The sequence below is a fragment of the Corapipo altera genome, unplaced genomic scaffold, assembly GCF_003945725.1.
Source record: "Corapipo altera isolate COAL_440 unplaced genomic scaffold, ASM394572v1 61411, whole genome shotgun sequence".
Taxonomy (NCBI): Eukaryota; Metazoa; Chordata; class Aves; order Passeriformes; family Pipridae; genus Corapipo; species Corapipo altera.
Window position 1 is genome coordinate 9,569,940 of NW_020884875.1, and position 14,355 is coordinate 9,584,294.

The 14,355-nt window shown below is 39.6% G+C and overlaps 1 protein-coding gene across 5 annotated transcripts in view; it reads left to right on the plus strand.

The window, feature by feature from the left end:
* The window catches only part of MAST4 (microtubule associated serine/threonine kinase family member 4), a 300,551-nt gene that overhangs the window by 142,058 nt on the left and 144,138 nt on the right, over window positions 1-14,355 (plus strand). For 4 of the 5 annotated variants that reach the window (XM_027634973.1, XM_027634974.1, XM_027634975.1 and 1 more), the window contains one exon: window positions 6,079-6,110. In XM_027634973.1, the coding sequence (XP_027490774.1) occupies window positions 6,079-6,110 (32 nt within the window). Of the gene's footprint in view, window positions 1-6,078; window positions 6,115-14,355 lie in introns of those variants that run through there. The other variant, XM_027634983.1, reaches the window with a different exon arrangement.

The following is a 14,355-nucleotide window of genomic DNA, read 5'->3' on the forward strand; positions in this document are numbered from 1 at the left end:
CTCCCCCCTCCCTCTCCTCTTCTCTAGGCTGAACACACTAAGTGATCTCAGCTGCTCCTCATACATCTTCTCCTCAAGGCCCTTCACCATCGTCGTTGCCCTCATTTGGATGCTCTCTAACAGCTTAATATCTTTCTTATATTGTGGCACCCAAAACTGCCACAATATTCAAGGTGAGGCTGCCCCAGTGCAGAGCAAAGTGGGACAATCCCCTCCCTCAACCGGCTGGTGATGCTTTGCCTGATGCCCCCCCGGACACGGTTATCCCTCCTGGCTGCCTGCTGACTCACATTCAACTTGCCATTGACCAGAACCCCCAGGTCTCTTTCCATGGCATTGCTTTCCAGCATCTCATTCCCCACTCTGTACGAACATCCAGGGTTGCCCCATCCCAGATGCAGAATATGGCACTTCCCCTTGTTGAACTTCATAGGGTTGGTGGTTGTCCAGTCCTCTAATTTGTTGAAGTCTCTCTCTGCAGGTCCTCCCAGTCTTTGAGAGAGTCATTAGCTCCCTTGAGTATTGTGTCATCTGCAGACTTGCTTAGTATCCCTTCCAGTCCTGTGTCCAAGTCATTTACGAAGACGTTGAAGAGCACAGTGCCCAAGATGGAGCCCTGTGGAACCCCACTAGTGACAGGTCACCAGTCTGATGTCACCCCGTTCACTATTACCCTCTGTGCTCAACCCATGAGCCAATTGCTCACCCATCATATTTTGTCCAGAAGGATCCTGTGAGAGACAGTATCAAAAGCTTTACTGAAATCCAAAAAGATGACATAAACTGGCTTCCCCCTTGTCATGAAAGGAAATCAGGTTTGACAAGCAGGACTTTCTTCTCATGAAGCCAAGCTAGCTCTGACTGATGACTGCATTGTCTTTCAGGTGTTATTCAGTACCTTTCAGAATAATCTTCTCCATAACTTTAACAGGTAATGAACCGAGACTAACAGGCCGGTTCACTTCTACACTATATCCCCATTAAAATCTGTGGAAATTGAATGGAATCTTCCTTGAGTAGTGGTAACTACCTTCTGGTGTTTGCCAGTGCAGTAGTGGCAATTTTCATTCTTGAATGTGCTTGTGAAGAGATGACCTTTGGTTTAATTGATGAGGGTACACACTAAGCAAGCAAAAACTCAGGTATACTGGTGACTGCATCTGAATAAATGAAAAGAATGAGAAAGTTTTCAGCTGAAAGGCAGAACATCAAACTTCACCATAAGGCATTGACTTACATTATGAATGAAGATGGTATCGGTACAGTTTTCCTGAGAAAAGTGGATATAGAATTGCAACTTGGACAGGCTTAAAACTCAGAGTGCTGAGAAAGAGGTGGTGCTAATATGAAGTCACTTGGGTCATCTGAAAGTGAGAACAGTTTTATAATTACACCTGTTTTGACAGAAATCAGATCTGAGTGAGAACATCTTGACTGACAAAGAACATATTTCTTCGTCTTTTTGAAAATTAGTTAATCCTGACTAGAAAAATTCCACCCTGGTATCACTATAAAACCATTTCTGAGGAAGAGGCTTATTAGGAAACACTGTAAGTTGTCATAAGAACAAAAGAGAGCTTTTCCAGAGAAACAGACTTAGAGCAGGAGAAGCACATTTGGTGTGAGACACACGACAGATCTGCTGTTGTCCCCCATCTTATCTTAGCAGAAGCGTAGTAATTGCTAAAGAAGAAATCCTTCAAATTCATCCCTCAAAGCAGTAGTTCTTGCTGTCAGTCATGATAAGAAGGTGAATTGTGTGCCATTGCTGATTTTTTTCTTCCTACTGTTATTAATGCATTGTTAATGTTACAATGTTAACCTAGTCTTAAGATCTAACACGTGTTACCAGGAAGTCTTTAGATGCTTACAGTTTATAATGGATGGGTACAGCAAAAGTGATAAAAATAAAAAAAAAAGTCATATGAATCTTATCATATCTAACACCTCCCCAGCTCAAGAGTGCATTACTGGAATTTGTCTTGAAAAAGTGTGTTTTTCCAGACCACTTTATGGACAACTGGAAATTCTGAAAGAAGATTGCAGTTGTTGGAAGATGAAGCAGATTTACTGTGGTTGTGAAGTCAATCTGTATTGACAACGTTACCTATGTCTTTAGTTGTTTATGGATGTGGCAGTTTCTTGTTGATTCTTTAAAACTGAATCTAGTAGCAAGCAGTAACAAGTAAGTTAATGTCATCTTTTCTTCCTCCCATATAGGGGATGAAATTCAGTATTTTAAATGTTTTGTAAAGTCTAAGTCACCTCTGTCATTTAAATCTATTAATATAATTTTTTTAGTTAAACCGTGTTTCTAGTTAGTGGGGTGAAGGCTTTGATCCAGAACTAAGTTCACTGTGCTTTATTTGGTCAGTGTGGTTTTTTTATAAGGCTGAATATCTGCACTCTGATGCAGAGATATTGAACTTGTCCATACTGAAGTGTTTCACAGGTGTGTAGAACCAGAGGAAGAATCATAATTACTGAAATAATCAAAAAGCACTTGTGCTTGTAAAACCATGTTATTGATAGTAAAATGCACAGAGTAGAATTTGAATTTATTAATGATAGTTGCAATTAAATTCAGTACACGTGGTTCTTAATGTAACATCACAGCAATTTGGTACAGCTTGCACAGATATCTTAAATTTGAGGCAAGGTATATCATGTTTTGTGACAACAGTTTTTGAAATACACAGGGCCTCAAGGGCAAGAGTCTCTGGTCCATTAAGTCTGCTTTGTATTACTGCAGTGGAATGACACAGTCCTAAAATGAGCCCAGCTTGAACTGACCAGAGGAGAATTCCATGTAGGATAAGGGCAAAAGCACATAGTGTTGTCCTCTGGGACAGGGCTGGTGACTGAAAGCCATGCCGAATGGTAGCAAAGGCATCTTTTTCTCTTTTTAATGCCCCAGGTGCTTGCTTGCTAAGTAGGTGATCTGAAGGTCCTGACCCTGCTAAATTTTACCTTAAGCAGTCTGCATGTGTTGGATGCTGGGCAGCGGAACTAGGACAGACAGGTTTTTTGGGTCTTCAGTTGAGGCTTTCAGAAAGGAAACGCTGTAATGCCAGTTGTTGCAGATCACTTGCAGTTTAACTGAGATCTGAGCCAGAGTGTTGCAACCCTTAAGAACTCGGTGATTTTTGGTGTGGTATCGTTCATCCTCATTTTCAATGGCTGTAAGTAAAACAGCTAGGTAACAGGGTAAAAGTGGCATCTTTAGGTTTTTAGAATGGATGGTGTTTATATACCTAGGAAATAAATGATTTCTCTAATCTAAGCTATTGGCTAGCCCCGTGTAGAACTTGTTTATGCTTTTCCCAAATGTTTTGTGTAGATCCAGTTGTGGAGTGGCGCTGTACTATTACAAAGCTAGCATCAGGTTAGTGAGCCTTGTCTGGAGCGAGAAGGCCTGTACTGATACAGCTGATAATCTACTAATTCCTTCAGGCTGTGAAAAAATCTTTGAGGCAGGTGAGTCCTAAGTGAAACTAGAAAAATCATGTAGGAGCTGCAATAATTCAGGCTGATCTGAGACAGAAAAATAAGCTTCTGTTTACTACATTTCAGATTCTTTTTTTTTCTTGGAGACACTCCAGCTGGAGAAGCATGAGAGAAGTGACCTTTAATTTTAATATCATTGCTATGATATATAAGAAAAATGAGGATAGAGATCTTATCCAGGAAGGACATTTCTTTTATTTCTGTCCTTCGTTTGTTTATATGTATATTGTTTTAAAATCCAGCCTTAGAAATAAAATGTTTTCTAAATCATCCTATGTGAATTACATACTTAAGGTTTTGCTTATTTTTTACTTCATGTGGGGTAATCTTGGCAGTTTTTAACATCTTTATCAGTGAGTCAGTAATCTTTTGGAGCCTTCTTCTGCAGTTAAAAGTAATGCTTCAGTATGGCATGCATGAGAATGCGCCAAGAGCTTAATGTGACTTCAGGTGTCTACAGAAGGCAGTATCTGTCTGTGCTGTTATAATGATGAACTACAACCAAAACAACCTGATTGAACAAAACAAAAAAAAAATCTGATTAATAGGAAACAAATTAAAAGTACATATTGCAACATAAACCCATGGATGATTCTTGCTTATACATTTTGGCAGTTTTTCCACAAGCATTGTCTGCTGCAGTATGACAGTGCCTAGCATTACAAGTAAATTTTTGTGTTAGAAATTGAACACAATGACATTGTAAATATTCAAGGAAAAAATACTAAGGGAAGTACGTGGGTTCTAACTTGCAGTTACATTTTGTTCCTGATGAGTGTGACGTTTTAAATTTAGGGGAATTAGCTTTATAATGCAATATTGTGTGCAGGTGTAACTGTTCTTGTGTATATAAGCTTATGTCATGCTAAAAGGTGTTGTTTTAAAATGCACATTCTGAACAGTTGCTGGAACTTCCTAGGAAGTGCCAGAATTAGTTACCAAGGTCCCTAATTCTGCTCTCCTGTGCCTTTGCGTTGTGATCTCTAATTGCATTGTTTCACACTATTTTTTCCTGCCTCATTCAGTGAACAGGATAGGTGGTGCTCAGGAATTGAGCAGCTACTTGATATTTTAGGCCTTATCATTCATTTAGCAGCCCCGGCTTTATTTGCTGCACACCATTTAAAATTCTCTAAAGAATACATAATTATTTATTCTTCTATGGCCTTTTCTAGGGTGCCTGGCTGAACTATTTTTGTCCATTCAATTGTATTTTCATACATGTTTTCTGATCAATACCTATAACTTTACTTTCTTTGCTGTGTGAAATAATTGTGTGTGCACACTTACACAGAGTGCATGTATGTATCTACTTTTGGAAGAGTTTTGCAATTATTCCCTTTGATAACTTATTGAATGGAAACTGAGTAGAAACTTTACAACATCCTTTTTTGAGGTTACTGTAAATAAATATAAAAGAATGCAGTTAAAGGAGTAAATCCATCCATATAACTTGAACCATTCTCATATGCAGTCTTGTCTTTCGTGATGCTCTTCAACTTCACATGTATCTTGACTGTATGACCTCTATGTCAGACAAGTTGTCCCTTTGTTTGAATGTAGTTGATATCCCCTGCTGGGCATGATTGCAAAGACAACTTAACTAATTAGCTTTCAGAATATAAGTTCATGTGAGAAATAAAAAAAAGGAAGGTGGTGGAACACTGCAGCAAATTGTTTGGAGAGGTTTTGGAGTGTCCATCTTTACAGATTTTCAAATCCCAACTGGATGTAATTTTGAGTAACCTGTTGCAATAGGCCCTGCTGTGAACAGGTTAGACCAGAGGATCTCCAGAGGATCTTCCAGCCTCAGCTATTCTGTGATTTATACAATAGAAGATAATCTACTTGTGGGTGTATATATTTTGCTTGTTTCTGATGGGCAGAACTTTATGGATCTCATGGCTTTCTTCCATGCTAAAATAACAGTAAAATGTTTGTTTGTAATTTCCATTTGACAACGAGGTATCTGGCCAGTCACATAAAAAGTAGTTAGTTGTTAATTGTTCTCAGCAAGAGTTTTAGAAATGTTAACAACAGTGTTTCTGTTGTTATGCTAGTACTTTGTAGAAGATTGTAATCAATTATAATTATTTATAGTGGACAAAACTGTTATGTACTTCATCTTTTTTATCTTAAAGAACATAGTATAGAAAGCTTGGTGGTGATGGTCATCTATTTAGCTTGTGATCCTGTTGTTAACAACTTTTGCAAATGATCAGTGTTAGAAAGAACTTAGTATATCTTTGTTACTGACTCTTGCAAATTTTAGTAGTGTTACCAGTGCATCATAGCTGACTGTAAGGCTTTTCCATAATATCTATTGCCTGAAATATTTTAATATTGCTGCTACAAAAAGGCCTAGCTTTTCCAATTGCTAATGATAATATTTCAAATAAGAGTAGAAAGTGGTACATGTAAAATATATATCATCTTTTATTGTTGTCACAACACATCTTCTATCTCTCTGCTACTAGTGGGATGAGAGGATTACAGTACTTTTCTTAAAAAGGCCACTTCCAACTGAAATGTTTTATTCCTAATACACTGTAACTTTTTTTTCTGTTGCAGAAAGAGTTGAGCCTCCCAAGAAGAGGAAGTTTGTAAGTATATGAAGTTTTTCTGTATTGTGCTCACAGTATAGTACATGGTTTTTATGATTTTAGAGTGGGCTAGTCTTCTTGTCAGGACAGTTAAAATGGAGGCTAAGTGTGGTGGTTGATCTGCCTTAGAATAACTGGAAAGAAATGAAGATTGTAAATGAAAACCTGAGGATTGTGCAGTCACCTTTTTATGCCTGTCTTTTAGAGGAGCTATGTGAGGGATTTTCAAAGTGACAAAAAGTTCTTATGTTCAAGTTTTTGTTTCATATTGAAGATTTTTCTTGTTAAAAATCAAGGAAGAAATCTGATTTCTTTATGAATGATATCAAATACATGTATCATGGAAGTAGAACTGTTTCCTTAAGAAATTCTGTGAACAGTCCTGTGGATGAAAAGGTAGGAACAAAGAATATATGAGTTCTACTGAATGTATAGGATTGTTAAGCTACTGTTTTGATTATGGAAGTAAAGACTGTATATTCTTGTATAAATTGTTACTTAGTTATGATAATATGTATTCAGATACTGAGTTTAATTGTATCTGTACAATTTCTGTACCTTGGATTTGATTTTCCAGTAGTTTTGAGCTGTTTGGTTTGAAAGCGTGTATTTTTTATTTGTATGTCTTATTTTCTTGTTTTCTATTAGTAATTAGTTGAGAAAGTATTGAGCTATGAACATAACAACATGTCTTAAGAAACAAACTCTTTTCACTTACTACTTTCTCAAAAGTGCTTTAGTACTACAAGACAATCTCTGTATGTGAATAAGCTTGTGTTAGTGTGACAACGTATTGTGAACAAAACGCTAAGCTCTGGCACAAGGGGCTAGTTACTCGGTTTCAACTTGATATTGCTGTGTAGCTTTTGGTGATAGTAAGGTTAGGTATGTGAATAATTGAAACTAATTGCTGGGAAAGTGGATTTAAGTGCTCTGTTGTTCTGACTTAAATGGCATATCAGAAGTCTGTACTTCATAGGATATCTGCTGTCTAGGAAAAGACTCGTGTTTTAGGTTCTGATGTATAAGAAATCTTAGACAATAAGCAAACCTATTAATTAGGAAAAATCAAGAAAATATAAAACTAATTTCACATCAAATATTTGATTATTGGAATGGCAGAGAGAAAAAACCGTTAAGGAAAATGGTTTTTGGTGCCTTCTTTTGGTGTCCTTGGTACTTTATATTAACCTGAAACTGTTGTGTGGGCAGAAGACAGCCTCTTTTAAAGTTAATGGCTAAACTCCTGTTGACTGCAGCCAGAGCAGAAAATGGCTCTTGAAACTTGACCTTGCTTACTCTTGCTAAGATGTTTGACATTGAATCTTATTAGATATTTTTCTCTGAGTTTGAAAAATGACTGCAATGCAGTCACCTCAGTTGCATTCACATACATATTTTTGTGGCTGATCACTGAGATGTAAGTGCACCTTCTGTAATGTTGCTGAGACTTTATTAAAGTATAGTAAAGAAATAGCCCCTTGTCAGCATAATCATATCTAGTTATTAAAGTGCTTATGTTTCTGCAGATGGTATTTTAAAGTATCTTTAATACTGCTGTCTTTTTTAACAGGGCTCACAGTGCTGAGGTTAACAATGGCTGTGGCATCAGGGATGGTGTGCATGGGCCATGTTGGCTGCTGTATTTGCACGTTTTATGCATGTTGACACGAAGACTGAATTTCAAAATGTGAAAAGTCCTATGTTTTCATTGTGAAAAACATCTAGAGGTCCTGAATGGCTCCAGGGAGGCACAACACACTGTATTCTGGAGCTTCAGAGCCAGTGGCATGCCAAGGATGCAGCTTTAGGCAGGACAAGGAGAGCTGATTCAGGGGTGAGCAACCTTAGCATAGTTGGCATAAACAGAGATAAAGGTGGTGGTTGAGAAAGAAGGGAGGTTTTCCATGCTCAGAGCACGCCCTGGCTGTGCTGGCACAAGTGGTCCAGTGGACACAGGCAGAACTGATCCTGGTTGCACCTTGCTTAATGCAAGTTCTTCAGCATGTTTAACTGCCCAGCTGCACAAATGCCCCTTCTGGCAGCGGGCTGCAATGGCATGGAGGCAGAATAAATATCTGGGAGCTTTCTCTCAGGCTTTCTCTAGTAGCAAAACTGACTTTATATAAGCTTAACATGATTGTAAATCTGCACGGCTGTTAGTATCCCACTTTCAAGTCCATTAGAAAATTATACTGAAGTACATTTTTGCACACTGCCACTGTGGAGATGGATTATTTATATCTTGTTAGATATTTTTACTGATTTGTTATTTTCACCAAACACTTCCAGATACCAAGGAAGACATTTATGTTTAATGTTAAGCCAGACTCAGAAATACAGATTTAATTTAATCAGAATTAAGTGTTGCTGTTGTCTGTCTATGAAGCATGCAAATTCTCTGATGAACCAGGGAATGTCTGATAACATCTACAAATCACTATGCTTTAGACATTCAGAGTGTATCTAGCTGAAGTAGGTAGCCAGAGATGATCTCTCAGTGCATGGTGTGAGTTAAAGCAGGTGAGTTTCCATCACTGAATTAAGGCATGAGTGATCCTTATCCTGATTCGTTTCCTTACTATACCCACAGAGTTCAGCAAAATAAAAACAGGAGAGAGACAGGGTATGAACTGAAAGATTGTGGCACAAAAATTAAACTTAGCTTTGAGTAGGTATATTCTGGTTTAAAATGCTCTTCTCCTAAAAACAAATTGATTGGGCTTCTCTGAGGTGGAGAGGAGCTGTCAGAAACAGAAACACATAAAAGAAATGAGTGGCTAGAGGCAGTTTCTCCTTTATTTAGAGCTTCCATGGTTAAAGTACCTGCCCTAGAAGTAAAATACCTGACTTTTCCAGACTAAATCTGTTCTCTTTCTGTCTTGTTTTGTTAATTTTCTTCAATTTCAGTTTAATTTGGAGAGGACCTCTTTTATGTATTTATTTTTGCTGCATCTGTCCTTCTCCTGACATTCTGAAAATAATTTCAGTAATTATAAAATATGGACTCAGGTTCAGTACCAGCACTTATGTAATCTGCTTGCTCCTGTGGAAATGTCAGAGTTGTTCACGGAATTTTCATTAAACTAATTTATACATTACAGTGAAACAGCCGATATCCTTAGATAACAACAACAACGGGGCTGCATCCAGTTGGCAGCCAGTCACCAGTGGTGTCCCCCAGGAGTCAGTGCTGGGCCCAGTCCTTTTTAACGTCTTTATTGATGATTTAGATGAGGGGATTGAGTCCATCATCAGCAAATTTGCAGATGACACCAAGTTGGGAGGGAGTGTCGACCTACTGGAAGGCAGGAGGGCTCTGCAGAGGGATCTGGATAGACTGGAGAGATGGGCTGACTCCAATGGAATGAAGTTCAACAAGGCCAAGTGCCACGTCCTGCACTTTGGCCACAACAACCCCCTGCAGCGCTACAGGCTGGGGACAGAGTGGTTGGAGAGCAGCCAGGCGGAAAGGGACCTGGGAGTGCTGATTGACAGGAGGCTGAACATGAGCCAACAGTGTGCCCAGGTGGCCAAGAAGGCCAATGGCATCCTGGCCTGCATCAAGAACAGTGTGGCCAGCAGGAGCAGGGAAGTGATCCTTCCCCTGTACTCTGCATTGGTGAGGCCACACCTTGAGTATTGTGTTCAGCTCTGGGCCCCTCAGTTCAGGAAGGATATTGAGGTGCTGGAACAGGTCCAGAGAAGAGCAACGAGGCTGGGGAAGGGACTTGAGCACAAGTCCTCTGAGGAGAGGCTGAGGGAGCTGGGGTTGTTCAGTCTGGAGAAGAGAAGGCTTAGAGGCGACCTCATCACTCTCTTCAACTACCTGAAGGGAGGTTATAGCCAGGTGGGGGTTGGTCTCTTCTCCCAGGCAACCAACAATAGGACAAGGGGACATGGGCTCAAGCTCTGCCAGGGGAGGTTTAGGTTAGATGTTAGGAAGAAATTCTTTACAGAGAGGGTTATCAGGCATTGGAACGGCCTACCCAGAGAGGTGGTGGATTCACCATCCCTGGAGGTTTTTAAAAAGAGATTGGACGTGGCCCTTAGTACCATGATATAGTAATTGGAGTTGGATCAGAGGTTGGACTTGATGATCTTGGAGGTCTTTTCCAACCCAATCTATTCTGTGATTCTGTGATTCTATGATAAGATTGTGACCAGCCAAGAATTCAAGAAGAACACTAGTTAAAGCCACTTCTTGCTTAGGCACTTGATTAAATAAGTTTCAAGAAAGTTACAAACAGTTTCGTAAGCAAGTTTTTTATCAGTGAAAAATATGGACTGTCAGTTCCCCTTAGGGAAAAAGTGGGAATGATCCATTGAGTGCAATGGAATTATGAGATCATGCCTACAATGCTTAAGAAAAACAAAGAGAAGAGCTCTAAGGCTCATGTCATGAAGGTGGTATTCGATTGACAGTTTCTTTGTGCACATAGATTTCTATATAATAAAAAATTGGATATGTTTATAGGTGACCTGTTATCTTAAATTTGGAGAATGGCATAGATTAAATATTGTTGCCAAGTAATGAATTTCTCTGTTCTAATATGGATGGATTGTGCCCTGAGAGATACATTCCATAGCTCATGTTTGATTCTTAAAATGCGTATTTAGTGTTGTTACCAGCATTATTTCTGTCCTTACCTTTCAGGGGTTTTCTACTGCTGTCACTGAGTTGAATTTTTTTTCCCCTGCATCTCTTGGGTTCCTCCTTGTGATTGACAAAGAAAAATTTGATTATGTCTTTTATATGATTTAGGAGCCAACAGTTACTGTGACATGATTCTTTTCCCTCACAATCTTGCTTACTTCAGCCACCATACATGTTTTTGCAAGTCTGCTGCCCTGTCATGGTTTGAGAGCTCCAAAAATCCAATTCCCTACTCCAAGCCCCCTCCTACATCTCAACCTGGTGTGATATGAGTTTTCCAGACAACCACACGACTCAAAATGGGGGAAAGGGAATATATTACAATGACTGTACAAATAAATACTACAATACATTATATACAATCTTAATTATCTCTACCATGACATAAGTATTTACAATGGATCAAATCTCTTCTCCCCTCCAAATAGAAGTCCAGGAGGGAAGAAGGAAAGATCCTTCTTCAGAGCAGCAATGTCTCTAAGGCAGCAGGTTCTCTTCTTCTACGCAGCAGCTGGATCTCTACCAGTACACACGAAGGGGTGTCCAAGCCTCCTCGGCCACTCATTTCAAGCGAGGGTCTTCTTCCATAGGTTGTGTTCACCGGGACAAGGGTCACTTCACTACGTCATATCACGAAGCTCAGGGGTCTTCGTGACGGTCCTTATCTTCAGGGGATTCAAGCCCTTTTGCAGAGCTCCAGTGCTCTGTCTCAAGCAGCAGGGGGGCCAAGGTCATCCCCCTCCGCATTCTTTCTCTGAACTTTTTAGCTCCTCTCTGCAGCGCTGCTGCAGTTTTAGGACTTCCATTCAGTATGAGTCCATCTTTTCCACTTAAGAAAGGTCACAAAAGGAGTTTGGGGTTTTAGTTTCAGTTCTTACCCCAACCTCCTCTCTCTCCTCTGCTGGCTCTCTCTCGGTTCTCTCAGACAACTCTGTCTTCCTTGTTCAGCTGCATGCTCTTTGTGCTGCTTCTCCAGTTCAGTTCTTATCTGTTGGCTTTTAGCCATAGCCTCTGTTCACTGCTGCCTCTGCCGCTGCTCCGTTTGCTCACTCACAGTGGAGAAAACTTCTTTAGCTTTCAACCACAGGCACTTAGCCCAGCATTACACTGTTCCAAGTCCCTGCAGCCCGAACTGGAGGCTGAGGGGGCCTAGAGGCCCCAAGGGGCTCTGAGCCCCTTCCTCGTGGTCCTCATGGCATTCACAACATTGCTGCCTTCTTCTGCAACAAAACTACAACTACTTTCTCTTCCGTTCTGGTTGTGATATGTTTATATTTTGCAGAAGCGCTCATTGGCTAAAACTTCAAAACTTCATGGGTCACCACCCCCTGGGGTTTTACCATTTTATAACTGCAGGGGGAAAACTGTTTCCCCCCACCACATGCCCACTGTCTGTGTTTCCTTCTTTTAAAGTTGTGTTGGGCTAACAGGTAGAGTAGTGGCATGTACAGTGTGCTGGGTAGCCTTGTTGCCACCTTCCTGTTGTCAGTCAGTGTAGAGTCTTCTGCAGATAAATCATCTGTGCTGTGGAGAGCACAGGCCTGATTTCGGTGTAAACAACACATCCCTTGGTATTTTATTGCTGTTAGTTGTGTCCTTGGCTATCAGTATAGGTCATTCTGTTTAATCTTGTTTTGATGGGTCTTTTTGATGCTTGCACACATAAATTTGCATCCCTGCTTCATGTACACCAATATTAATATTATTACTTGTATCTGCAGTTGTCTCTTAACCCAGATTTTACTAGTATATGTGTGGATTTTATGTCCTCTATGATTTATCACATCACATGTTAGAGAAAGGAATGATCTATTTCAATGTAATTCATCGTGTCCCTTTTCAGTGAAAGATTACATATACTACTTGTGAGTATTTTAAAGCTTTGTGATACCTTTTAACTATTAAATTCATGCTCATCTGTGTGTGTGCATGCACACAGCCTTTATCTATACATGAAAAAAAGTCAGATGGTGCTGGTGATGACTTTTTTTGTGTATTTGAAAAACTATTCAAATACATAACAAAATTTTTCAAATAGCAATCTCCCTGGAGGATTGATGCCTAGAAAATGAGGTGGTCATGCTTTAAAGCGTGGTATTTATCTACTGTTGTTCTATGAGTGCTGTGGTATCTAAGTAATGTAAAGTGACCAGATACTGTGTTTCTCCACAGCACACTGAGTGTGCTGTACTCTGTTGGAATTTTGTTTCAGCTACTTAGGCAAGGACAGGACAGGGTCAAGAATGAAAAATAATCTTAAGTAGTTCTTTATCAAAACTCTGATCAGACTTAAGCCACAGGGAAAAAGCAAAATTAAATCAGCCTATAGGGTCAAGCCATAGTTCTGTAGGCATGCTGCAGAATTTCAGGATGGGGGTGTCACATGATGCTTGGTGGAAGCAAAGAGAATTAAGTATCTGGGTACCTACACGCTTTGCCTAATTGAAAAATGTTCGTGCAGTACAATAGTTTAAAATATTTTTATACATGCAAATAATTGTTTTATAGCACGAGGTTCAACCTGGTTTGAGGGACAGATCTTGTTGCTAGTGGATTGCTGGTGATGTGAAAACAAGTGCCAAGGTGCTAAAATAACTGAATCTCTACAAAGAAATAGCAGTAAAAATCTTACCAGTTCACTACTAAAACTTGAACAGTCAATCAGGCAAAACGAGGCAAGAAAAGAGTAATGGGATGGAGGTCTGACAAATTGGCTGTCCTACTGTTCCCCATGTGTCAGTCCCATGCTCCCCTGAGCAGCCTTTTCTGCTTGCGGCCTTTTTCACTGAACTGCTCCCTCTGTGTCTTTGGGTTCTGTTCTCGTATCCTGCCTTACTTGTTGAACCAGCAATTTGTGGTGTTTGCAGTGTTTCTGTGTGCATAGAAGCAGGAAAGGATATAGCAAGAGCATATAGAAAGTGGTTGGGGAATTTAATGGCTGGAAATGTGAGCTGCTGAGGCAAGGGAGTAGTGATGTTTGAGCAGCAGGGTGTGGTCTAGGGGTAACTTATTTTATGAATGAGGTAACTGTGTGGTTCAGTTCTGACTGTCAGTGGCAAATGTGATAGATGCATATTAACATTCTTAAATTAGCATTGGCTGTGTCCTTTTGTTTGTTTTGTGCACAGACATTGCATTGCCAGTGAGTAAAATTCTTTCTCTTTAATTTTATTCTGCAAAATTGTATCACATACACAAAAAGAACAAATGACCATATAACCACGTGTTTTATTCTGCTGCCTAAGAAAGTATTTATGCATTGAGAAAGCTGGCAGAACATTGTGGCTAATCACTGCTAGTCAACACAGCTTGAATTTTTAATAGTAAACCTTGAAAATCTGATATACTGAAACAGCGTCTTGTACACTCCTTTTTCCCCCAGTGCCATTAATTTTGGGAAGTCCAGTTTTAAGTTGTGTCTGAAATTTATCAAAAAAAATTGTCATAAAGGAGCTGTCCTCACTAATTGCAAGATATAGGCTGCTGTATGCTGTATTGATGAATTGATTTTTTTTTGCATTGATGTTACAAAGATTTGAATAATTTCTTAATCTACGGAGAGGTCTTTTTGAGGCTGTGCAATTTCAT